We start from the raw sequence: 24,057 nt of genomic DNA, 5'->3' as shown, positions 1-24,057 counted from the left end.
GTATGTTCCCCCATGGCAATGAATATGACTCAAATATGAAGGAAATTTCCATTAATGTTCATTAGTACATATAAAGGATGTTTCTCCTCAGAATTCATAGACTTGAGACCACATAAAATGGTCTCCTCCTTGTAAAAATTTCCCTTCACCAAGAAGAGAATAGAACATATGAAAGAATCCTTTCTTAAAGTAATAGGGAAAAAGGTGTAATATAGATTTCTAGGTAAACCTAAAGGTGGCATTGAGCATTAGGAAATGTAGTGGGCTCAAATTTGATCATTTGGGTGCAAAGCTTGAAATGAACTGCTCCATTGCCTTCAATGCCCATAATTTTCCAGTCTGGGTTTTAGGCCTAGAAAAGACCTATAATTAATTCCATTCAAGCAATAAAAATATATTTATTTAAGTTATTTAATGTGATTTATTTCATGTGCAACTATACAAATCAATATCAGGAAAGGAGGAAAGAACTCACCATTTACCCAACTTCTGGATTTCTTTTTAAGATTTTTTAGACTTGTTGGTCAATCATGATATACAAATTTTTTTATGGTACTGCACAAGAAATGCATTCTCTCACAAATCTTTAGGGGGAAAACCTGCATTTTGTTTCCCATCATCTGCAATAATTACATGCCATTGCAAAAAGAATTGCACCCCAATTTTAAACAGAAAAATTGATATAATCAGAAGTGTTACATAAATATTTTAGTAGGGCAAGCTTTTAGAGCTTGTGCTAAGGACCAAGGACTTTAGCTTGGAAGCATCAGCAGCAGCATTGGCTCTTCGGGTGATCATTTCCATATTCTTATGAAGACTTTGCTTCACCAGATTCTTCATCATTTTCTTTCCTTCCTGAGACTCCCTCGGGTGCAGAGGTGAACCGATTGCAAACCTTCCTGTTTGTGGTCCAGAATGCGGCCCCATCTTTGCTTGCCTTTCGTCTTTAAACCATTGTAACAATTTAATTGCTCTCTTTTGAGCTAAAGGGCTCCCCAATAAGGACACTTCGAGAAGTACATGAACGATCCCTGCCTTGGACATTTTATCCCTTTGTTTGGAGCTTTGATGAGCTAAAATCATTAGAATATAGGCTGATAATTCTTGGCATTTGGGTTTATCCTCCCATGTTAGAATATCAATCAAGCTCTCTGGTACCACGGAACTATCTTCCATAGCCTTTTTTCCCATCAAGGTCACCACCAAGTGACCTAGTGCTGCAAGGGCTTTCTCTGAAAGTTCTTTGAGCGACGATAGCTTCAAGAGAGAGGGCATTACTCCATTAGATACCAAAGGTCCAGCATTTTCTAACACAGCAGACAGGTTGTATAAAACACCTAAACAGTACTCTTTAGTATCAAGGCTGGAGGCTGACTCAAGAATGCCAATGACAAATTGCAGGATCTCAGGCGTGGCTAGAGAGAAATGGGTATTTGATATAGAAGATAATGATAATAACAGTTCTGCAAATTCCTGCCTCGTTTGTTCGTCCACACCATCAATGTCCTTGGGTAACTTTGATAATATTCCAGCCTCTAGCATGAGAGCCTTGTTTCTGAAGCAAAGACAAAGACAGAGAAGGAAGAAAACAAACAAAGTGATTAGACTTTTGATCCAACTTACAAGTTTGACAAAAGCAAAAAACAGCACAAAAGTTCAAGTCAACAACGACATCGAAACTTCAGTTGAAATAATAGGATAAAGAACAATAATTTTACGGGGGTAGATGAGATGATCAACCATAAGTGCTCCATTATTGCATAAAACAGGACCCCCCAAATAGAAACAATGTGGGAGTAGAACTAACCAGCCAATAAAATAAACAACCAATACTACAGAGAAGGCAATGAGATTCTGAGATTGAGATCAGGGTAGGAAGGTAAAGGTCAACAACTGATTTATTATTCTTAATTGTCCCAGAATAATATCATATGGAATCTGATCAACTACACTATATCTGGTACTTTGCATTTTCTCCCTTTTTTTTTTTTGGAGACAACAGTGTCTCTTGGTTAACATTATTATTGCCCCTCCAACTCCTACGACCATGGAACCTGGTGGACAGTCAGCGCACCTCCCGGCCTCTGGATTCGGGATCATTCAAATCATGAATTGCTTAATTACAGTATTAATGCGTCCAACTCATGCTTCAGATATGCATATTTCATTTAATATTTCGTCGTCATTTAGTGTTTAAAAGTTCCAGATGGCTAGAGTTATGCCCTAGTGCACATGACAGGTCTAGTTCATGGGAGAGTTTGACACCGAGTACTCCAACCAAACAATATTTAAAGCCATTAAACAGTAAACAACTCAGAATCTATGGATTAATTGTTCTGTTTTGATGAGTCCTGAGTAAGATTTTAACCGGAAACAAACCCCAAGGAGTATTACCATAAATGCAATAGCCTATGATTATTAAAATGTAACAGCCTGGACACTGGGTGTGTCATTTAGGCTTAGAAATCAGAGGATTATATCGTCATTAATGTGGAGAGGGGGTTTCATTGAAATATCAGCAAGGCTAAGCAGCTGAGAATCTGGGGACCCAAATTTCCCGTCCTCCGAATCTGCCAACCTAATTCGGGCAAATGACCTACCACGTGAGGCGCCCCCGTCCTTAAAAAGTCAAATATTTCTGGTGTCCCCTAAGAGGGCTCCACCCAAAATCATTTTCTTTATTCCAATTGGGGAAGCTAATTCATTAATAAAAAAGTTTCCATCTATCTATCACTAACAACATTACAAGTAGGTAAGCCAAAAAAAAAAGAAAAATAAACCAAAACACTAATATTAAATTTTCAAGTGGGCTTTAGAACAATCAACAGTATAGAAATGTGAAATGTATTGAAGTTTGTAGTATAATTGATCAGGAATTGGATCAACCATATGGGACCCTTTTTCCTCTATCATGATGAAATGTATGTGACCTATGCATATTGAGATGGTGCCAAAAACAAAACTCCATTATTTTCAGACATGGTTGAAAAAGAGTCGAATTCTAGCAGCCTTATGAACAACTTTCTTTTCTCATTGCATCTTCTTTTTCTGAATAGAGAAAAAGCTACCACTTCCAGGACAAGGAGTCCTTTCCCCTATGTCCAGTTACATGCCTCTACTTACATTTCTACTATAAGATTTATCTAGGTAGCTCTTCATTACCTTGGAAACTCAATCATTTATGGTTTATGTTAGAATATCCAACAATAAAATTGTACATCTACCAACGAAATTAAGAACTTGAAACAAAGAAAAGAAACTAGCTTAAATAGTGAAATATATATATATAAAAAAGAAACTTACCTAAAATTTCCATTGGCAAGCTCGATTAAGGCCTTCATGGCGGCTCGACGGCGGCCAACCACCTCTGTAGCCATCATGGACACAAGCATATGTGTAACTCCGAGCTCCGCCATCAACTTCCTTGCCTTAACGTCTTCTTTAGCGAGTTTCTCAATCGCCTTAGCAGCCATCTCTTTCTCTTCCCAGCTCCCAAAGTGAAGCCCCTTCACAGATTTTTGCAACACCACGGAATCACCTTCCGGCTCGCTTTCTTTCTCCATACGCTGTTCCCCTTTATCAGTACTGTTTTTTATTGTCAACTTGTTTGAATGATCAGATGATGACCCGTATCGTTTCCTTGCTGCTTTGGATTGCAAGAACCTCCGAATTCTAGTAAAGAACTTAAGCTTTCTGTAAGAAAGTAACCAAATAGAAGAAGAAGAAGTAGAAGACATGTTTTGAGTTTGAGAGGGAGACATGGTGAGAAGGGGAATTGGAAGAACTGTTTTAGGGGCTCATCTGTTTATATAATAATAATACTAAACTTAAGTCTAAGACTTGGACTTTTTTCTAGAGATTAAAAAGAGAGAAGAAAAGGGAATATATAAGGATCAGTAAGAGACAACAGAGAAGGCTCTCTATCAGAAAAGGCAGGGAGGGGGAGCATAAATCACATGCAAAGGAAACACCGTTGTCTCTTTAACCCTCCCAGGCTCTGACAGATAATTAAGACAACAAGATTTCTCTGCTTAATTCGGGTTTTTATGTTTGCTTCCCATATTGACCCGTTGGTTAACAGTTTCATTTGCTGAAATGGGAAGAAATTTATTGGACAACTAGAGGGTTAACTGTCTAATTGAGGCTACGGATTTGTCCCTATCTGGTACACTCTACGAAGGTTCTTTCACGTACCAAAACCATAAGCCATGGAATTTTGGGCAAGATTAATTTCCTACTTTAAGTTTTAAGAAACTTAATCTGGGGTCTGAAGGCGAGGCACTGTTCAATGGCATGTGGGATTCGGGGAGCAAAGAGCCTTGATGCTCCCAACAATAATAGCAGGTTCATATATTTTATATAGACGTGGCATCGGTGCTAAGCAAACAGGGCTGCAAATCGAAACTTTTAAATCTAAACTAATAAAAGAAAATTCATCAGAATACCTGATCTGTATCAATGAATTTGATATTTTCACATGTATAATGGAATTTCTCTATGCATCTAAGCTTTTGATCCGACACAAAATTAAAAACCTCCAATTTTCTTAATCATATATGTTCTTTTAACTTTAAAAAAAAATATATATGTCTTCTTTTGTGTGTGTATAGTGGGGATTTAGTTTTATTTAATTATTTTCAGGTGTGGCTTGCCAGTCTCACGATCCCATTTGTGCTGAGTGGATTGCTACAATGATAACAACGTGGTGTGACTTCACGGTATAAATGGCTGAAGAATTCTGATGAGCTTTCAAAGGCTATTTTAATTCTAATTGTTGTGTTTTTTTCTAAATAATTGTCCTCAATCCCAACTCAAAACGTTAAATGAAGAAGCTATAAAGCAAAGTCAAGAACACAATAATGGAAATGTAGCGAAAAAGAACATAATTAATAGAAACGTACAGACAAAAAAAAAGAAGAAGAAGAAAACAATATATAATAGAAGAGATATAAAACTTCATTTACCTTCAATGATCACCTCGGTGAACAATGTCGAACACTGTGAGACTTTCCTATGTTTCCTTGTGAAAATTACAGTGTTCTTGATTGGTAAGAGCAGTGTGTGTGGGTACTATAAAGTAAGAGTACGTCAAATTTTGTTCTGATAAGCTTCTAGAGAGATAATACCCTTAAAAGATATACTTGTGCCCACATCCTCTTATCAATATTTCCATCTACTTGGCTACATCTTAACGGTTTTTATGATGACCAAAAATACAATTAAAGAGGGATTTAAGAGTTTAATCCTGGCATGCTTTTCCATATAGAGAATAACGATAATCCTGTTATTAGTAAAATACTTGTATTTTTTGTTGAAAACTTAAAAATTTCTAGGCTTATGCCTTGCAATTTGGTCAAAGAATGTGCCAGGGGCACAAAGAATTCTTAGTGCACCACTTAGACTAATCACCAATATTGACCTATCTTTGCCTCCCTCGCTTGCTGCTTCCCCCCTCTCTCTCTCTCTCTATCTCTAAAAACTTTGGTGAAAATTGGTCGAATGGCATAATAGCTTCGTCCGACGGCGCAGAAATTATTCCATGTCAGAATTCCACTATGATTTTTTTTTTCTATCCCATCTCTTGTCAACCATAGGCAGCAAGGGATTTTTCCCACATGCCAAACAGGTAACCCCAATGAATCCTATGGCTTTTGCACTGACAATTCAGTAGTATCAGATTTGAACTCAAAAACGTGAGGCCTGGGTGCTTTTATGAGCTGTACCACAATCCATCCTCAATGCCCTCATGAACTCTTTTTACACATGGGATTGTAATTGTTGTAGCTTTCTATAACATTATCTTCTTTTAGCCTCTCGAGATGCCATGTGTTGAGAATGGATATGTGACATATGTTCCTTGTCTTCCGTAATCTTACCATTTTTATTAAGTGGTACGCTGGTTTAAAGCAATTCTTTTATAAGGAAATTAACCCAATGATCTTTGTCCCTAGACTAGAAGAATTGATATGAAAAGCTTAAAACCTTTTTTCATCATGAACTTAAAAGGTATTAGTTTGATCATAGAAAAGAACAGGGACAAATTTAACTTATTACATGTGTCCCCAAAAAGGCTTTGCGTCCAAACTATATTTGCTAAAACTTATCAGTGCCCTTGACCTACCAATAACTAAACTTCAATTCTATTACAAGAAATATAAAATAAATCACATTATAGAAGCTGAAGAAGAAAGGTGTGGATTTCCATGCAATGCCACATGGCGCACCTGCAAAATGAGCTAAGTCTATAATGGAGTAATAAAAATGGGCGTTCCACTGATGTATTAAACAGAAACGTAAAGAGTTAATGTCCACAACCAACAGCGGCATTATAGCAGAGGATAGAGAAACTTGTTGGATGATTATATCATCCACAATAACCTTGAATTAGTATAGATTATGATGATTTTGAGTCCTCGTTGACACAAACGTAAAAAATGCAAAAGCCACTACCCATAGCTTAGACCTTTCTTGCACGACTTTAAGGCGGCAGAGACTTGGAGACTTCAAAAGTTCCAGTCTTCTTTCAGCGACTGTTGCTTTTTCTGCCGTCAAGTGAAGATTCTCGTGAAGCTGCGCAGAATGAATTGTCACTGTTTTATTTGCGTTTATGGGAATTTCCTGGAAGATACATCCGAATTTATATTAGTCTTTTGAAAGAGCAAAGGAAGATTTTATGGGCGGTGAAGCATTAGGCGGCCAGATTCTGCCTAATCCTATACAAGTTGGTCAGATTTGCTGCACTGTTGCTTTGGGGTCATACATTTTTGTGTGTTGCAGACCTGACTCACTTCAGTTTAAGCCAACAGCGAGCAAAATTGTTGTTTCTCCTAACATCTTGTGGTCGGCAAGGGGAAAGGCTAATGTAGCGGGCAATTTCAATTTCCGAGACCAGAAAAAGAAATGGTTCTTGAGTTTTGAACTTAACACCTGAATTTGATGAGACATTTCACCAATTTATTCTTCTAAACTGTAAAAGTATGGTTCTATACTCGATCACCTTCCCACTTTTAATCACTTCAGAATGATTTTGATTTTGATGGTGAGCTTGTCCCTACCAAATTATTTCCCCACCTTTTTCTGCTGGCCACAAATTTACTGCCACTTCGAATAGGACATGAAATCGGATGAGTCCAAGAATTCACTGCACACTCACAGACTCAGAAACGGAGTGTAAAAAAGACAGAAGAGTGTGCAGCAGTCTTTTTCCAACATTAAAAATACAACAGTATTTACTTATCTACCCTGTGATCATGTCTTGATTGTTGAGTCTATGAACTCACTGCACATTCACAAAAAGAGAGAACGGAAAAACACGTGTTGAGAGTCTTAATCAAGACAAAATTCAAAGCTTTGCTTGTGAATTAAGAGTTGTTTCTGAGGTTAGAAACTCATGTGTTCATGGTTGATGATGAGATGAAAGAATCGGGAAGATACATGTTGGTTTTAGAACATTGAAGGCTAATGATGGGTAATTTGACAAATATGTTGTCAATCACAGAACTGACGAGTTTCCCCTACTTCGGAGTTACCATCGGGGAACCAAACCCGGGTCCGGTGCTTTGATCTTAACAAAAGTCAAAGAGTAAGACTGTAATGGACCCTTATCGGTCCACAGATGATTGGTTCAATTTCAATCTTCCATAAATTGTTCATGGAAGTATGATGATGTGATTCCTAAGAATAAGCTAAGAGTTAGGGGAGAGGAATATATAAAGAGGTTCAATTGGCAAGTAAGGTAATGTTTGTGACCATTGCTTGATTCAAACTCTTTTGACACAACATGATAACATGAAATATCAAAATGAGAGAAGAAGACATGTTAATGTTCAGATTGATTTCAAATGAAAGATGGGAACTGGAAATGGATTTAAACTTTACATTTGCTTTTTTGGTTTGTATTTAGACAGAAAGAAAAAAAAATTATTGTGAAATGTATAAAGTAGTCTTTAATCTTTTATAGTTCGATGCATTCATCATCAGCATCCTCTATCTCATCATCCCAGTCTAGTTGAAAAGTGTTTGCTGATCTCATCAACTCTGTTAGTCCAGTAAGATCCTCCAAAAAGGTGGGATGGTTAATTGCTTGGAGAATGAATTGCATCCCTCTTTTGCGATATTCCGACACAACCTGGGAAAGTATTATTCATAATGGTCAGAACATAAAACTGCAGTGGAGAAGAACACTACAAAATAATGATAATAAGAGAAAAGAAGGATAATGCACATCAACAAATTTATGAGAAGTTAAAACTTTCAGCTAAACTTAGAAAGCTGACGTCAGACTTCTAAGCAAGCATTCTTGAAAAGTTCATCTTGGTTCCTCAAATGATGAAATGTCCCATAGAATATGTTCTATTTTACAGGGTACACCAGCAACAATAAGTTCGCATGTGACAATTATCATACCCACTGGGAAAAAAACCCTCATGCTAAAGGGCTCTGAAGTCACTTGAGATCAAACTAATTTATCAGTTTCTGAATCTCTCAATATCAACTAAAAGAAAGACCAAATGAGATCATATGCAGCGGTATTGCTAAAAAAATCATACAGACTCACATCTCACACAGACACCACCTTAAAAGCATGAACTAGAAAACAGAGAAGACAAAAGTAAAGAGAAAACAAAGAACATTATTAACAGAAGCAAAGAACTCACAGTGCTGCAACATGCTGTACAACTGTTAGAGGAGTGGCCCACAAGGGTCATCTGTTGGAAGTGGGGGAGGGAACCTCGTATTTGATGGGGTAAAATACCCAGAGGAAGCTCACTACTTCCACCATTATTGGAGTTGGCAATCTCAGCTTCAGCAAATATCCTGCATATACAATTGGGTGGTCAATGAACCAATCAAGACCTCTGCTTACCTTGTAATAATTAGAACTAATAACTTGTCAAATCTCCAAAGAAACTACAATGAGAAAGACATTTTCGCATAGTTTCCAAGGATTTACCCATAAGGGTGATGCAATATGCCTACTAAAAGCTCAACTGCAAGTGCGGAAGCAATAGGTGCAAGCCCTGGACGTGTAACAGTGCACTGCTGATCCAATGTGCGGTTCGAAGTTGACTGCACAAACCACCACAGATAAATAGTTAAGCTTGAGATACAAAACACAGCTATAATACTCATTATTGCACTCTAGAAACTCTGGTAAATTACATCTGTTGGGGCAACCACATCATTACAGAAGTAACAACCCAGTCTCTGCTTTCCATCTGTATTTGTTAGGGCAAGGTTGTCCAGGACATCAGATAAAGAATTTGGCATTTCAACTTTCAAGTCAGGAGTGGAGTTAAAAGGACCAGGTCCATGGCGCATAACCAAGAAGCTGTCAAACCCAAGGGCTGCAGTAATGGTTATCTGCATAATGAGAAAAGGAAGAACAAAATAAGCCATCATCCAACAACTCAAAGTCCAGTAACATCTTCCTGTATCTGTATCTACGATGCCAAAACAAAATGCCAAATACCAAAGCAATTGATACATGAAATTAGGAGATGAACCTTGTTAGTGTTGGCACAGAGAAGTGTAGGGAGCCACCGACTCTCTCTAGTATCAGTCAACAAGAAAATTACATCATGAGAACCAATCAAATCGTTGAGTCGTCTACAATCTTCAAGCACACTGTTCTCTTCTTGGCTGGACACTGGATGTCCAGGCATAGGAATGGCCATAACAACACCTTCTGCTACCTAAGAAAACAATCATAAGGTCCATAGTGAGGGGAAATGAAAAGATTCTTCTCTTCTGTGTTGAACTTTGTATTTATAGGCCTCAAATAAAACAAATTACCACTGCAGGAAATATTCGCTGTAGGCTTCTCACTGCTGCTGTGGCTTTAAAATCACCACCATTGAGGCAGTCATCCAATGTGTACAGGGACTGCCTCAATGGATTAGACATGGCCACCCTGCCATTGTCAACTAGAGTGATTTTGCGGACACCCCAAGCCTGCAACACATAAATTCTTTAATCCCAAGAGATATGATCCAAAATTATGGTTGTTGCTTTCTAAGTACTTACCATAAGCATTCGAGCAACCTGGCATCCAAGTGTACCTGCGCCAAGGAGAAGGCACTTGATAGAAAACAAGATGTCTAAGTTAAGAGATGGCAAAGCACGCCATCTCATCAGTTTCAAATTTAAGTCTGCAGCAGATATAGCTAACCTGTGAGAAAAAAGCGGAAAAAGAAAAACCCGAAAATCCTTTGGTTAAATAAATAAATAGTAGTATAATGCATTAATAAAGTGACAATGCATAAAACTTACCTGGTTGGATCCATGGATTTTGCAAGGTTAATACACCTTGGTACTTTTCTCCCCTTGTTAAGTTCCCATCCTACAGCATTGGGCACACATTGATGTTCCCTCCATCCTAAAGATATTGTAGGTCAGAAAAGCTAGTGTAAGACAACCTCATACTGTTGGAACAGACAGAAGAATGATCCAGAAAAAAGGTGTTACCCAAATTCTGCCGCTCTACCTTGTGAAATTGTAATCAAGGCTTCACCAACAAGGGACAAACTCAAATCAGCAAAACCACGGTTCTCTCTATAGCACAAAAAGTGAACTGTTTTGAGATTCCATCTAGCACAAATAAATGCTAGGAAGTTGCGGAGAGGCCAGCCAGGATTGTTTGGAAGATGACATGGGTCATAAAATGCAAATAGCAACTGCCAACAACATGTATAGTAGCTTTGAGAAAGAGAGCGACAATAGTTCATATTTTTTGTCTATCAACATCATCCATCATACGGAATTTTCTAAAAACAACCCCCCTTGCAAGCATAAACTGATTCATATGTCCAAAAAAGCTACAAAGAGAAAGGCAGACATACCTTTTGACCATCATCTTGACAGGTTTCCCAATCCTTAAGATGCCTAACGGCAGCACGTGAATCAGAACCGACACTGACCAAAAAGAATGGCACATCTGCAATAGACTCATAAAATTCAGGCTGTGAAGGATGATGAAAAATATAGGAGAAAAAGAAAAGGGAATGTAATCACATTTGAATTTCAATGCACTAAGATAAAAAGAAATGTAGAAGTTGCAATAGCAGAGTGCCCAAATCTACCAGCAGTTACACTTGAGTTTCGCCATTCATTACATGCTGTTGATACAGATTCTGCCTACATGTTAAAAATGAACAATTATAAACCTTAAGCACTCAAAAAGATATAATGATCCAGAGAGTTTGCTAGCATTTATAACATCTTGAGCACCTCTTCCAAGGTGAACCATTGAGAAGCCGGCCTCAAATCAACCAAGGTAGCAGGAGGATCAAGTATAAGAGCAGGGAAAGCAAACCAATAATGAAAGCTCCATTTTTTCAGGTCTGCAAATGAGATAAGAAGGAACCTTGATAATACTGCAGAATCCTCCAGAACTTTTCCACTATGAATATCCTCCCAAATCTAATAGTAATTGACACAAAACATAAACTTCTTAAATTAGATTCGTATTGCATTCGATCAATTGCATAACAAACTCTGTACTAAACCATTTGAACTATTTTACCTTCTTTGCTTCTGCCTTGAGCAGACCTTGTTTATCCAAACCATGGAAACTTTCCATCGTATTAGTGTTGTAAAGAATGCCCGGAACAGAGCACCTATTCCGATTGCCTCGATTAAAAGCTGGAATTGATGATTCCTCATTTGAATCAGACGGCAGTGATTCAGCGAGAAGAGTTAAATAATTCGATACCTGAGGATGTGAGCAAGGTGCAAAGAAACCTGCAAAAGGGGAAAAAAAAAAAAAAGCATTTCATTTGGATTATAAGAACGCCAACTTTACACTCAAAAATTCCAAATTAAAAACCTTTTGCATTAAAAACTCTCAAAAGATAAGAAAACTTCAATAATTGCTGCCTTAACAACTTAAACTTGGATAAAACCTTGCCCAATCAACAATTGAACGTAATTAGTTACAAAAACAGGGGACGACAATTCAACTAAACTAAAAGTCATTAGTTTTACAAGAGTATAATGATAAAAAAAACGTAATTAGTTCACTTTTACTAAACTAAAAGTCATTATTCAGATCTTTTAGCTGCAAAAACGATGATTTGAGCGAATTAAGAGTGAGAAGTTCATTTTAAAGAAAATTGAAAGAAAAATTAGAAGGGGATCGGGAGGTACCGGAGATAGGGATGGGAGAATCGTCTATGCCAAACTTGTTGAGCTTCAAAGAAGATAATCGGTGCCAAAATCCTTCGTCTACTGAACTTTGAAACGGTGCGAATTGCAGTATGGATCCACTCCCCTCTTTTGCCATGCTTTCCCTTTGCTATTTCAATTCTTCCACTTTATTTACTCGCAATTGCGAATTGAGAGTGTCGAGTTCTTCACCTCCCTCTGATTTTCTCCCAAACGTTTCCTTATTTACTTCTTTTGTTCTTTTGGTTTCTCTTTTTACCCTATCTTTCCGGAAAGAATATCGTTGCAGACTTGAAGAAGATACCGCGCGTAGCCCCACTCAACTCCGAAATGTCGCCACGTTGGATTTAAAAAAAAAAAAAAGAAATTACGCTTAAATATTTTTATTGGAATATACATATATTAGAAGTTGTTTCATTAATGTTTATATAACTTAATTATTTGACACATAATGATTTAATTTGGGTTAAATTCAAGCTCACGAAGAATTTCAGGTTAATTTTGAATTTTTTGAATTTATGTTTTTTAAGATTTGAACATTAATTGTTTTTAAACTGTTTTTATATTTTTACACTTTTCTTATTTTAAATTGATTAAGCTTGCAGTATTAACTTTTATATGATAACTTTTAATTTGTTTCTTCTAGGAAGGAACCTTTAGTTCTATTCTAAATTGTGATTTTATTATATCAACTGTAATTCTTTTTTTTTATTATAATTTCTTCAATTGTTCAATTCCAATTATAAATATAAATAGTATATGAAAATTCACTTAAATTTTATATGAAATCCATATCTATGGATAATCAAGATTGACAAAATGCTAAAAAGATTTAATTTGATGTTTTAATTTACTCATGCTTTAATAAATTTGAGTTTTTTTACTTAAAATTCAAAATTAAATGAAATTTTTAAAAGAAATATACTTGTTAAATTATCAAATTAATTAGTTAGGTGAGTAACTTGTTCACGTGCTCCTATAAGTAAATATATATAAAAAACATATTTTTTTAAAAAAATTAAATTATTTAAAAAATTTTAAATAAATTTTTATTTTTTATTATATAAAATCAAATCATTATATTTTTATTTTAAATTAAATATACTCTTATAACTAAAGATTAACTAAATATCATTATTAAGACTTCATTTATTATTTTATATTACATAATATTGACGTGATGCAACTTATCATACCATAATAGATGATAATATAAAATACCGATTAATTCCAATATCTAATATAAATAATTAAATTTCATGCAAAAATGTTGCATTGGTTATTACATAAAAAAAACAAGGGAGGAATTCTTTTCCCCTTCATCACACGAACACGGGCATATCAAGTTTTTATAAATTATTGAGATAAGAATTCATACAGAATACAGTTTCATTACAAGCCATTTGAAAGTGTTCCGAGCTTTTGGGATACAATATTGTATATGGTTGTATACAATATAGATGTTAACACACATTTTTAAGTTCTAGTATTTCAAACCAGTTTTTGAACATAAGAGGCAAGCACAGATTCACAGGAGAGAGATGGCAGTGTTCATCGACACAAACGAGGGCTAAATCTCTCAAGAAGACGAGCTTGAGGAATCGAAATGAGACATCCTCCGTCTCTTGTTTGGGAATATTGAACTTGGTGAGTATTCCGGCGAGGCAGAAGCCTTCTCCAGCACAGAATTCAGGGCCTGGTGAATGGAACATGCAAGAAACCGACGTGCTTCAGCCTCATCAGCATGTGCAGTTCTGCAGCCAGCGAAAACGAAATCATTCTTCAACCGACTTCCCAAGGTCGATGTTTCTGCTTTCACCATCTTAATTGGAAGGGCATCGAGAGCTCGCCGAAGATCAGTCAGAAGTTCAGGTCTGTAATCACAACAGATTGATGCCTTGAATAACAATATCCCGTTGGCTTCGTCCTCGCATGGTTCAACTCTCACCTCATCATCGTCCATTGGAACAAGAAAACCTTTGCTGGCTTCAGTTGCATTCTTCTTCAGTTCCTTCACTTGTCTAATTACTTCACCAAGTAATGTGGCTTTATCCATCTACAATGAGCAATTGAACAGCAGAATTAAAGTCAAGATTGAAGATAGATCATGAAAATTACCATCAGCTGAAAAACATCTTCTGACTTCTCTAGAAGTATAAATATATCAATGACTGCTAGTCTGGTCAATAGCAAACTAATCAATCAAATTCTTGGATCCAACTACCAATATATATCCTGCTGATACACGTATCCACTGAAGCTAATAGCAATACAACCAAGATAAGTCTTCTTAAAGCATTTATAGTGCATTTAGGGATAATTCCTCGACTATGAAAACAATGCCATATTGACTCGGATAATCAGCTATGGCAGGAGTCGGATCAAACCAGCAACTACGTAGTAGATGATGCATAGACTTTGATCAAGAAAATAACATAAATGAATCCTCTGACTAGTTGATTATAAAAAAACATTGACAAATCGAGAAAGGCAACAACAAAAAGGCATGTCATATAAGGACCTTTCGGGTCCCAGATGTCTAATCCTTGCTTACGTCCCAACCATAAAATAATATCACATACATATATGTCACATAAATTAGTTAATATATCGAAGAAATAGACCAGATGAGGAAGCCATAGCAGGACAGCTGTTACAGTGCCCCACTAAACCGATCATTATCATCTTTTTCACTTTCGAATATATATATATATATGGTGTCCAACCGACAATGAGTTTTGACAGCAAAAATATTGTATAAAGTAATGTCAACAGATTATCTTATGGGGGTCTTAATTGTTAAAGATCACGAAGATATCAGCAAACTATAGAAGCAGTTGAAGGTAGCATGAAAGAGTTGCTAACCATGAACTAGAAAAGTTCCTTAGATTGAAAATTAAACAAGATGACAAGAGTTTGACCCCATGCTGCTTTCTTATCTACAGTGTAACTTACCTCGAGTTTGGTTAACATTGAGCATATCCAAACATATAGACTGTCCTCCTCTTTTCTTTCTGTGAACTTCTTTTATATAAAAATGCAGATCAGATCAATCCTGCAGACAAGCTTGCATGATTGGTTTTGTTTTTGGAAATACAGAATGAAACTCTGAATATCAAGCATGATGCAACTCAGGTACATTATATCAGAAATATAGTAGTCATCCTATAGAAGGTTTGGAATCGGGACCGCAAAGATGTTCTCAACCATTAATAAACCTTAATCTCATAATTGACAAATTCTAAAAAATCTATTGAATAGATACTGAAGCATCCCCTTGCTGACTCTAGTATTTCTGAGATTCAGAGTTGACCTTTCAAGTGCAAAAATAATGCAGCAAAAGAGCAATATACAAGAGAGTTCAAGCTTAAAAATTAAATACGTGTCTGCATGACCTTACAGCTTCATTTTCCTTCTTCTCACGCGGAGGACAACAAATAATAAGCACAATACCATGTGAGAAGGCTACCTTTGCCATCAGAGCCCTCTAATTTTAGAATGCATAGTGAATTAAGCTTCTCATAATTTTATCGGAGTATCTGATTCAAGTTCATCCCACAAAACAATAAATGTTCCATCATTCGTCAGGGCCAGATTCATTCCTACCATTAACTCATCATGAGCAAACTCCTACGCTCTTGAAATGTTAACTGATATTCTAAAAATAGAGGCGGAAGAATCAAGTATACCGGCTAATTATTTTAGCCTGAGTTGTTTAATGTTATCTGACCTCCATTGTTCTTCCCTTTGCCCTTAAACACCTAAAGCTCTGAGTTTTTTTCTTTTTCCTTTCCCCAACTTTTCTCAGCAATCAAACATACTCTATACCTTGACGATAAACAGTTCAAAGAAAGGGCTTGCTGCATATGGTATCTAATTGATACTACTTATTAACATCTATGAACTGTTAAAAAGGCAGTTTCACAAAAGTTAATTATCCTATGAAGCACATAAATATAAGCAAACTAATCTAAATCTTTCCTCCTACAAAATTCCCCATGATCAATATTCCAGAATTGTTCGAAAATTTTAAATGAACAGAATTATAGAAGTCATATAACAATGATAAACTAGATTTTAACATAAAATGAAGTACAATACTACTGTTATTAATGAAAAGCTACATGAAAAAGAGAATAACCTTTTCTCTGCAGGGCAAGAGGCCGCGGAGTGTATCAAGATGAGCATTGATCCTTTCTCTCCTCCTCTTCTCTGCCTCGCTATGACTCTTCAAAGCCGCGATAACTTTCTCCTCCGACACGCTTTTCTTCCCTACTTTCACCGGCGCCTTCACTAGCTCTCCTTTCTCGCTATCCAAAACCAAGGTCTGTGACACCAACACCGACAACGACCCTCCATGGGAACTTCCATTGCGTGGACCCATATCACGTGAGAGCGGATTAAACAAACCAGAATAACAATTCCCAGATGAAAAGTTGTTGTTGAAAGAGTAAGCAGCCATACGAAACATGCAAAAACGAAGTTTTTGCTGACTTTTCTTGGTTGGTTATTTACGAGCCAGAAGTGAAAGAGAGGAGACCAGGAGGACGCGTGGTGGGAGCGAACCAGAAGGAGAGCTTTTGGAGAGGGAAGTTTTGTTGGTTAACGACTTTGCTGTTGTTGATCAGTGCTGTGGCTGTTATGATGATAGCTTCCATTACGCAAGAGGACAATTCTAGGGAAATTTTAAGCAGATGAAGATTAACAAGGAAACATCCACATTTTCTTCTTGACGGTCTTGAATCCTACCATTTCTTCGAGATATGTGCGATTCTATTGAGAGTTTTGAGATGTTTGAACGTGAAACAAAAAATGAAAAACAAGATCTTGATATGGGATTTTTGGGATTTCGATGAAATTTCAATAGGAAATGGACAAACAAGTCAAAAGGAAATTGAGGTTCCAAAATCCAAGTAGCAAGAATTGGTTTTCAAGAACAGAGAGGAAGAAGAGAAATTCTGTTTCTCTTGAGTTGTGAAAGTAGAAGACTTTTGAGATTGCAGTAACGAACTGGGGTATATAAATATGATACCACATGAACTTATAAAGCTGCTAAAAGGTCAATGGATTCATCCAACTCTCTTTAAGGTATCTCAGGGGCCTAAAAAAATCCAATTTTATTGTAATCACACTTAAATCTTAACCGCACAAAGCCACGGTGAGTTCTTTTTCTTACTTTATTTGTTTATCACTTATGTGCAATATAATGCATTGTATAATCAATTTATGTTAAATCAATATGCAACCGCGGAATTATTCATCCAATTACCAACCACTCTGAATAGAGTTTGGTATGACCAATTTCTTTCTTTTGTCATTCATTGTCAAAAATGGTAGGCGAAAAGATACAAAGTTGGGCTGGAAGAAAATGAGTTTCGAATACTTTTATCAAGGGCTGTCCATTTGCAAAAGCAAACTCGCAATCTTTAGTTACTTTAAGGAGTCGATGGTGACTTAAACAAACTTGGATCATAGTTCCTCTCCTTCTCTATTGTCTTTCTTTCTTTAGGATAAACTCACCTAAATCACTTGCTCTTACTATTTTTATGAATAAAAGCTGATTTGGTACTCTAAACTTTGTAAATGTCTTCTTAAGTTAAGCCAAAAGACGATAAATTAATAAATTGGAGGTGAAGAAGGGGGGCAATCTGTTCCTCACTTCCTCTTAACAACTTCTCCATTGACATCAGGATTCCATCTCATTATTACTATTAATTAAATTATTATAAAAATAACAAGAGCAAACGCAAAACTTTTCTTGCACAAATTCCCAATAATTTATTGGAAGACTTTCTTTTAGAGGCTACGGAGGTCTTGCTTTGTCATCATCTAACTCTTGAAGTGGTCATAAATTTCCTTATTGGCACTACCGTATATAATAAAAACAAATTTAGGATTTCACTTTTTTAATTATGAGTTAATTTGTCTAGATTCAACTAATTTGAAGATAAGATTATATAATATATGAGTTTTGTCTTAGAGTTTGTCTGTTGATAACCTACCCTTCATCAAGCGCTTGACATGTGATGCTATAGGTTGATGCAAATGTGTGAAGAATTTGATAATCTTTATGATCAAGTGAAAGGATGGATGAATCAAGCAACTACTAGCTGATGTTGATGCTCTAGGAAAAAAGGAGGGAGGAAATGAAGCAGGGGGCTTGGTAGTCGCTTTTTGCAGCATATTGGATTCTGATCTTACTTTCTTCTCTTAACACGGTGGATGGTGGTGCCCCTTTTAATAAAAAAGAGAAAAAGAAAGAACTTATGGTGTAGTAACAAAGCTTATCACTTATCAAGCAGCTTCATTTACTTAAGTTTCTTACATGATACAAGGATGGCATCAGTAATGTAAAACTACAGGGTTTAGTAGAGAATAAAGCAACTCGAAGCTGAAAATCTTGTGGCTAGAAAAATCCATTGTTCTCTTCCTCTAAGCCAGGAGGACACAAAAAGTCAACTGCGAACAATTTGTTTAACATCCATGGAATGGATGTGTTCTTTTCTAGGCAAAATAGTTAATTCCAAATTCCAGACTATCCCAAAAGTATGTCTACATTCGGCCAAAACCCAAAGTGGTTGACAGAAAGCAACAGGATGTTAAAAAATAAAGGCAAAAATCTGAATCCACTAGTCGACTTGCCCTCTTTAAAAAGGTCAAGTGGTGGAAAACTTGTGGATGGTAATTATCGTGTTCACGGTTAGAAATTTACGAAGGAAAAGTGATGTACTGTACGTAACAGTGTCGCTTGTCTTCTGCTTTAGCTGGTGATGTTAAATTCTAAAATTTGCTAAAAGGAAAAGGGCAAAAGATAAAGTAAAGCAGAAGAAAGGTTCAACGCAAGAACAGGCTTTAAATATAAAATAGGGTGGGAAGGTTCCTTAAGAAAGGTTTCGAAGCAGATGTTCAACAGGCAAAAGCAGTAGAATTTCTTCATTGCAAACCATAAACAAAAGTCAAAATGGTGAAAAAGAAAGCGAAAAGCCATATCAACAAATTATAGCTGTGTCTTATAGCAAATAGCAGTAGCGAAGGGCAGCCTAACGAGCAGCCGGAGCCAGAATTGGTGATTTTACCCTTTTCTTTGTTGTCTTCAAGATTTCAAGTAGGCAGCCATTCACAGCATCCAAAAGACATCGCCATGATTAAGAAACTTCAATACACTTGTTCTATATGTTAGGAAAGTCAATTTCTTATATACACACGTGTGCTGAACCGTATATTTGTTTATACTGTAGCATGGGTGCAGAACACCCAAGCACGTCGTTATACTCCTTTATTTTCAAAATTTGGTGTGATATTTAAGAACTCCAGAAACCAGTAAAACGATGTCGTTTAATAGAGTCACCCCACCCTTACCCAAGCCGCCGACTCTTACAGCGAACTTAAAGGAACGTTAGTGCAGAACGCCTACTCTTCTCTCTCTCTCTGCCCTCTCTCGTATCAGCATTCAGCAATGGCCGCCACCACCACTTCCTATAAAGCCGCACTCTCTTTTGCACCATCGATATCTCCATCGCCCTCCTCTAACACCAAATCAACGGCACACAAGCTACGGTTTACTTCATCATCATGGTATTCGCCAACTCTAAATTCACTGATCGCTCCGCATGTCCCCACAAACAACAACGCCTCATCCAACGGCGGCAGATCGTCGCTCTCAGCAAAGATGATCTCCGTTCCTTCTTCCATTTCTCCGACGACGTCGCTTGACTTCCATACCTCCGTTTTCAAGAAAGAAAAGATCTCTCTTGCTGGTCACGACGAGGTTAGTTAATTGATCATTTCATTTCTTTTGTTTCTTTTTTGGTTTATTTGTTTGCTAATTAATTTCATTTTTCAATTGGCAGTATATAGTGAGAGGAGGGCGGCATTTGTTCCCTTTGTTGGATGATGCATTCAAAGGAATCAAACAAATTGGAGTCATTGGCTGGGGTTCTCAGGTTAATTAACCACATTGCTCTTTTTTTCTCTTTTCGTATTTTTGTGTAATAAAAGCAAACGAAAATGGTAAAAATCTTTTTTTTTTTCATTGGCTCTATATATGAAAGTCTAAATTTTGAATCTTTTTTTGCAATTATTCTTTAATCTAATATCCAAATATTACATTCCTTTAACTAAGATATTACCTTTGGTTGCATTATTTTTAAGGAGTTTTGTGGTGATAATGATATGTCCCAAATTTAATTCCTTTGGTCCATTGATTTTATTGCTTTGCCATAGAGTTTAGTCCAAATTTAATGTGATTTATGTTATGTTTTCTAGGGGCCAGCACAAGCACAGAATCTGAGGGATTCCCTTGCAGAGGCAAAATCCGATATTGTTGTGAAGGCAAGCTTGGATCTTTTTCTTCTTGTTTAAGAACAAAAACGAAATTATCAACTCACTGCATTCGTTTTGCATTCAGTGATTGATTTTCGCTTGACTGAATGTACAATTTGCTCTCAGATTGGGTTGAGGAAGGGCTCTCGCTCTTTTGCTGAAGCCCGTGCTGCAGGATTCACTGAAGAGAATGGAACTTTGGGGGATATATGGGAAACTATTGCTGGAAGTGATCTTGTATTATTGTTGATCTCTGATTCAGCACAGGTTGGTAGATTTATCACATTTTTCGATTTTTGCCTTGTACAAGATTGGTCATTATTGTTAGCATTGACGGATTGTATAAGCTGTATGCACATACGAGACAACATGCCAAGGCCAAGCGCATCACATAAAAACAAACATTGTTTTTCGAGACTATTGGACTGATATAGAATGACTTGTGAATCCCAACATCTACATGCACTATCATTCAGGAGTGCTCTCATCAGATTATAGGACTGACTATTTTCATCTGAAGGTCCAGCATTCTTTATTAGAAATCAATTAGCAATAAAACCCTATCTCCAACTTTGGCTGAATTCCAAGGCGTCTCCTTCAAAGTGGGGAAAGCCAATGATAGGTATCTTGAAGTTTGTTTTCTTGACTTGTATGTTTCCTTTCAGATGATGTCAATGCTTTTAAGGATGCAACTCTGCCTCAATAGCTTTGTTGGGCTTGATTTCTTATTGCTTTTCTGCTTGACTCTAATCCTTGAGCATTTCCTCCTTCTAACGCATGGGAAAATTCAAAATAAATACTTGATACTCCTTACACTGTTTGGTTTGTTCTTAGGATGTGTTTATTTTTAAATTTTGTGTTGCAGGCAGATAATTATGAAAAGGTCTTCTCTCACATGAAGCCAAATAGCATCCTTGGACTTTCCCATGGGTTTCTTCTTGGTCATTTGCAATCAATGGGGCTTGATTTCCCCAAGAACATTAGTGTAATTGCTGTCTGCCCTAAGGGGATGGGGCCTTCTGTGAGGAGACTCTATGTTCAGGGCAAAGAGATAAATGGTGCTGGAATTAATGCTAGTTTTGCCGTCCACCAGGTTCCTCCTCTCTTTCATTCCTAGATTCAGCCAATTAGTTTGAATGACTGTCAAAATTTCAAACTTCCCCAAAAAGCATACTGGATGCTGACGTTTAATTTTGGAGCAGGATGTTGATGGTAGAGCTACAGATGTGGCCTTGGGATGGTCAGTTGCCCTTGGTTCTCCATTTACATTTGCCACCACATTAGAGCAGGAGTATCAGAGTGACATTTTTGGGGAGCGTGGTGAGCAGAGTTGTTTGCGTTATTTTGTTAACTATGCATGTCTTCATCTTTTTGAATTTTAATGCTTACAGTGTGTCATTGTTACGTCTTTCTGTAGGCATCTTACTTGGTGCTGTTCATGGAGTTGTAGAATGCTTGTTTAGAAGGTATGTTGAGAATGGAATGAGTGAAGACTTGGCTTACAAGCATACTGTTGAATGCATAACAGGAATTGTGTCAAGAACCATATCAACAAAGGTGATCTCTGTTGCTTGCTCTGCTTTCTCCTTCTTTTGGAGTTTATATTTATGGATCTGTTTCTCTGTTTGTTTCTGTAGGGTATGTTGGCTGTGTACAACTCATTGTCTGAAGAAGGCAAAAAGCGATTTGAGGCTGTTTATAGTGCCTCATATTATCCTTGCATGGAAATCCTTTATGAGTGTTATGAAGATGTTGCAAGCGGAAGCGAGATTCGCAGTGTCGTTTTGGCTGGGCGTCGTTTTCATGTATGTTGATAACATTATATTTGTGCTTTTGTGAGGTTGCACATGATAGATCCTTATTTCATGAATCTTTCATTGCTTAAAGTCAGTTCTTACCAAAGACAAATCTTGCTTGATGGTTGATGAAGTATTATGTTACAGGAAAAGGAGGGTCTACCTGCCTTCCCGATGGGTAAAATTGATCAGACACGGATGTGGAAAGTTGGTGAGCGTGTCCGAGCAACAAGATCAAAAGATGATTTAGGTCCATTGTGTCCTTTCACTTCTGGGGTTTTCGTGGCACTAATGATGGCCCAGGTAATTAATTCCATATTTAATTTTGGACAGTGAAAACTATGGTACTGATCTTATTGGCAGAGTAAGTAATCACTTAAAGAATTTTGTTTTGTTTCTTATCATCTTTATAATTGAAAATTCAGATTGAGGTCTTGAGAAAGAAGGGGCACTCATACTCAGAAATCATCAATGAGAGTCTGATTGAAGCTGTTGATTCCTTGAACCCCTTCATGCATGCTCGAGGAGTCTCTTTCATGGTTGATAATTGTTCCACAACTGCACGATTGGGTTCAAGAAAGTGGGCTCCACGTTTTGATTACATCCTTACTCAACAGGCATTTGTAGCAGTCGATTCAGGCGCCCCCATTAACCAGGACCTGATAAGCAACTTCTTATCTGATCCTGTTCATGGAGCTATTGAGGTCTGTGCACAGTTGAGACCAACTGTTGATATATCAGTGCCCCCAGATGCAGATTTTGTTCGCCCAGAATTGCGCCAATCTAGTTAGAGTTGAAGAGCTTTAAACTTATTATTATATCTAGGGTGAACATCTTCTAAGAGTTTGGTACTTTCCAGTAAAAGTTTAATGGAGTGTAGGTACTTGCGAGAATGAGGATCAATTTTTATTATTATCTTTGTTGGTGTTCAACTGATATCATGTTTCTATTAAAACATTCTCAAGAAAGACTTCTTAACATGCAAATAGTATGCCAATGGTTTGCTAGATTAAACCAGGCAAAAGTGAGCTTGGCCTAGTTGAGTGTTGCTCTTACATGGATATGTTAACCTAGCAGAACTGGAATCGGCCATGGGGCAAAGGATTTGACAATGTGTTGTGGAAAATATCATAGACGATCCAGAGCATCTTTTTTTTTTTTTTTGGCTTAATCTATGTGCAGCGTCCCCTGGTGCTCAGCTTACCAAGAGATTCAAAGGCATTTAACTACTGTTTCCTTCAACTGTAATCAGACATGCAGACTAATTCACGTCTTAACAAGCTATGGGTTATTTACTTACCTCCTCCCAGCAGGAGGGAGCTTTACAAGAACACTAATTGGTGTTCCTCTTTTGGATATGTAGATTTGTACCTCGTCCTATGCGGACGCGAATTCCGGAATGATCTTGGAATTACGCAAGGCATAAAATCCGAATCATGAATACAGTAATGACTTGTTTTAAGAGTTTCATTAATGGGCTCAAACTGGATCTATCTTGCAATCTTGAGTTTGTTTCGTGGCTCAAATTAGGATTCGTCGCCATTGTAGAGAAAGCACGACAAAAAACTAGCCCTCGGCGTAGCAGGCAAAAATGCTAGTATAACTTGAAAGGTTGGAGATGTCGTGTAGTCACAATCAGCCAGCCTTAGCACGCTAACTTGCTCCATCAGTTCTTCTGTTTATTAGTAAAATGTATAATGACTCTGAACAAGTACCAAACAAAACAATGTTATTGGTTAGCACCAAATCTTTGATGCAGGCACCAGAGATCATC

The 24,057-nt window shown here is 37.0% G+C and overlaps 4 protein-coding genes across 5 annotated transcripts; 1 reads left to right on the top strand and 3 right to left on the bottom strand.

The window, feature by feature from the left end:
* On the bottom strand, window positions 568-4,063 carry LOC18596706. The gene is made up of 2 exons (XM_018122555.1): window positions 3,304-4,063; window positions 568-1,555 (listed from the first exon to the last, which is right to left on the bottom strand). The coding sequence occupies exons 1-2, from the start codon at window positions 3,759-3,761 to the stop codon at window positions 709-711; spliced, it is 1,305 nt and encodes a 434-aa protein (XP_017978044.1). The 5' UTR covers window positions 3,762-4,063; the 3' UTR covers window positions 568-708.
* LOC18596704 (ubiquitin-like modifier-activating enzyme atg7) lies at window positions 7,732-12,469 on the bottom strand. 2 transcript variants are annotated; one of them, XM_018123903.1, is made up of 14 exons: window positions 12,148-12,469; window positions 11,525-11,742; window positions 11,230-11,421; window positions 11,082-11,136; window positions 10,842-10,936; window positions 10,487-10,676; window positions 10,273-10,378; window positions 10,027-10,171; window positions 9,796-9,954; window positions 9,507-9,695; window positions 9,163-9,363; window positions 8,954-9,069; window positions 8,658-8,817; window positions 7,732-8,128 (listed from the first exon to the last, which is right to left on the bottom strand). In XM_018123903.1, the coding sequence occupies exons 1-14, from the start codon at window positions 12,281-12,283 to the stop codon at window positions 7,955-7,957; spliced, it is 2,136 nt and encodes a 711-aa protein (XP_017979392.1). In that variant the 5' UTR covers window positions 12,284-12,469; the 3' UTR covers window positions 7,732-7,954. The 2 variants fall into 2 exon arrangements, with proteins under 2 accessions (XP_017979392.1, XP_017979393.1); XM_018123904.1 differs by lacking the exon at window positions 11,082-11,136 and having other exon boundaries at window positions 11,366-11,421.
* On the bottom strand, window positions 13,487-17,246 carry LOC18596703 (putative transcription factor bHLH107). The gene is made up of 2 exons (XM_007025340.2): window positions 16,307-17,246; window positions 13,487-14,221 (listed from the first exon to the last, which is right to left on the bottom strand). The coding sequence occupies exons 1-2, from the start codon at window positions 16,634-16,636 to the stop codon at window positions 13,745-13,747; spliced, it is 807 nt and encodes a 268-aa protein (XP_007025402.1). The 5' UTR covers window positions 16,637-17,246; the 3' UTR covers window positions 13,487-13,744.
* LOC18596702 (ketol-acid reductoisomerase, chloroplastic) lies at window positions 19,573-23,321 on the top strand. The gene is made up of 10 exons (XM_018123816.1): window positions 19,573-19,933; window positions 20,016-20,108; window positions 20,431-20,496; window positions 20,614-20,754; window positions 21,353-21,580; window positions 21,690-21,807; window positions 21,905-22,044; window positions 22,125-22,292; window positions 22,431-22,586; window positions 22,709-23,321. The coding sequence occupies exons 1-10, from the start codon at window positions 19,622-19,624 to the stop codon at window positions 23,072-23,074; spliced, it is 1,788 nt and encodes a 595-aa protein (XP_017979305.1). The 5' UTR covers window positions 19,573-19,621; the 3' UTR covers window positions 23,075-23,321.

The sequence above is a fragment of the Theobroma cacao genome, chromosome 6, assembly GCF_000208745.1.
Source record: "Theobroma cacao cultivar B97-61/B2 chromosome 6, Criollo_cocoa_genome_V2, whole genome shotgun sequence".
In the NCBI taxonomy this organism is placed as follows: domain Eukaryota; kingdom Viridiplantae; phylum Streptophyta; class Magnoliopsida; order Malvales; family Malvaceae; genus Theobroma; species Theobroma cacao.
The sequence above is the reverse complement of the archived record's forward strand: the minus strand, read 5'-3'. Positions and strand labels throughout refer to the sequence as shown.

Coding starts and splice junctions, on each gene's coding strand:
- LOC18596706 (XM_018122555.1), bottom strand. CDS start 3,761: ATGTCTCCCTCTCAAACTCAAAACATGTCTTCTACTTCTTCTTCTTCT. Junction 1,556..3,303: donor CTTGCCAATGGAAATTTTAG/GTAAGTTTCTTT, acceptor TCTTTGCTTCAG/AAACAAGGCTCTCATGCTAG.
- LOC18596704 (XM_018123903.1), bottom strand. CDS start 12,283: ATGGCAAAAGAGGGGAGTGGATCCATACTGCAATTCGCACCGTTTCAA. Junction 11,422..11,524: donor TCAAGGCAGAAGCAAAGAAG/GTAAAATAGTTC, acceptor AATTACTATTAG/ATTTGGGAGGATATTCATAG. Junction 9,364..9,506: donor TCTGTGCCAACACTAACAAG/GTTCATCTCCTA, acceptor CTCATTATGCAG/ATAACCATTACTGCAGCCCT.
- LOC18596703 (XM_007025340.2), bottom strand. CDS start 16,636: ATGTTTCGTATGGCTGCTTACTCTTTCAACAACAACTTTTCATCTGGG. Junction 14,222..16,306: donor TCTTGCCCTGCAGAGAAAAG/GTTATTCTCTTT, acceptor TGCTCATTGTAG/ATGGATAAAGCCACATTACT.
- LOC18596702 (XM_018123816.1), top strand. CDS start 19,622: ATGGCCGCCACCACCACTTCCTATAAAGCCGCACTCTCTTTTGCACCA. Junction 21,581..21,689: donor CTAGTTTTGCCGTCCACCAG/GTTCCTCCTCTC, acceptor ATTTTGGAGCAG/GATGTTGATGGTAGAGCTAC. Junction 22,045..22,124: donor CAAGAACCATATCAACAAAG/GTGATCTCTGTT, acceptor TTGTTTCTGTAG/GGTATGTTGGCTGTGTACAA.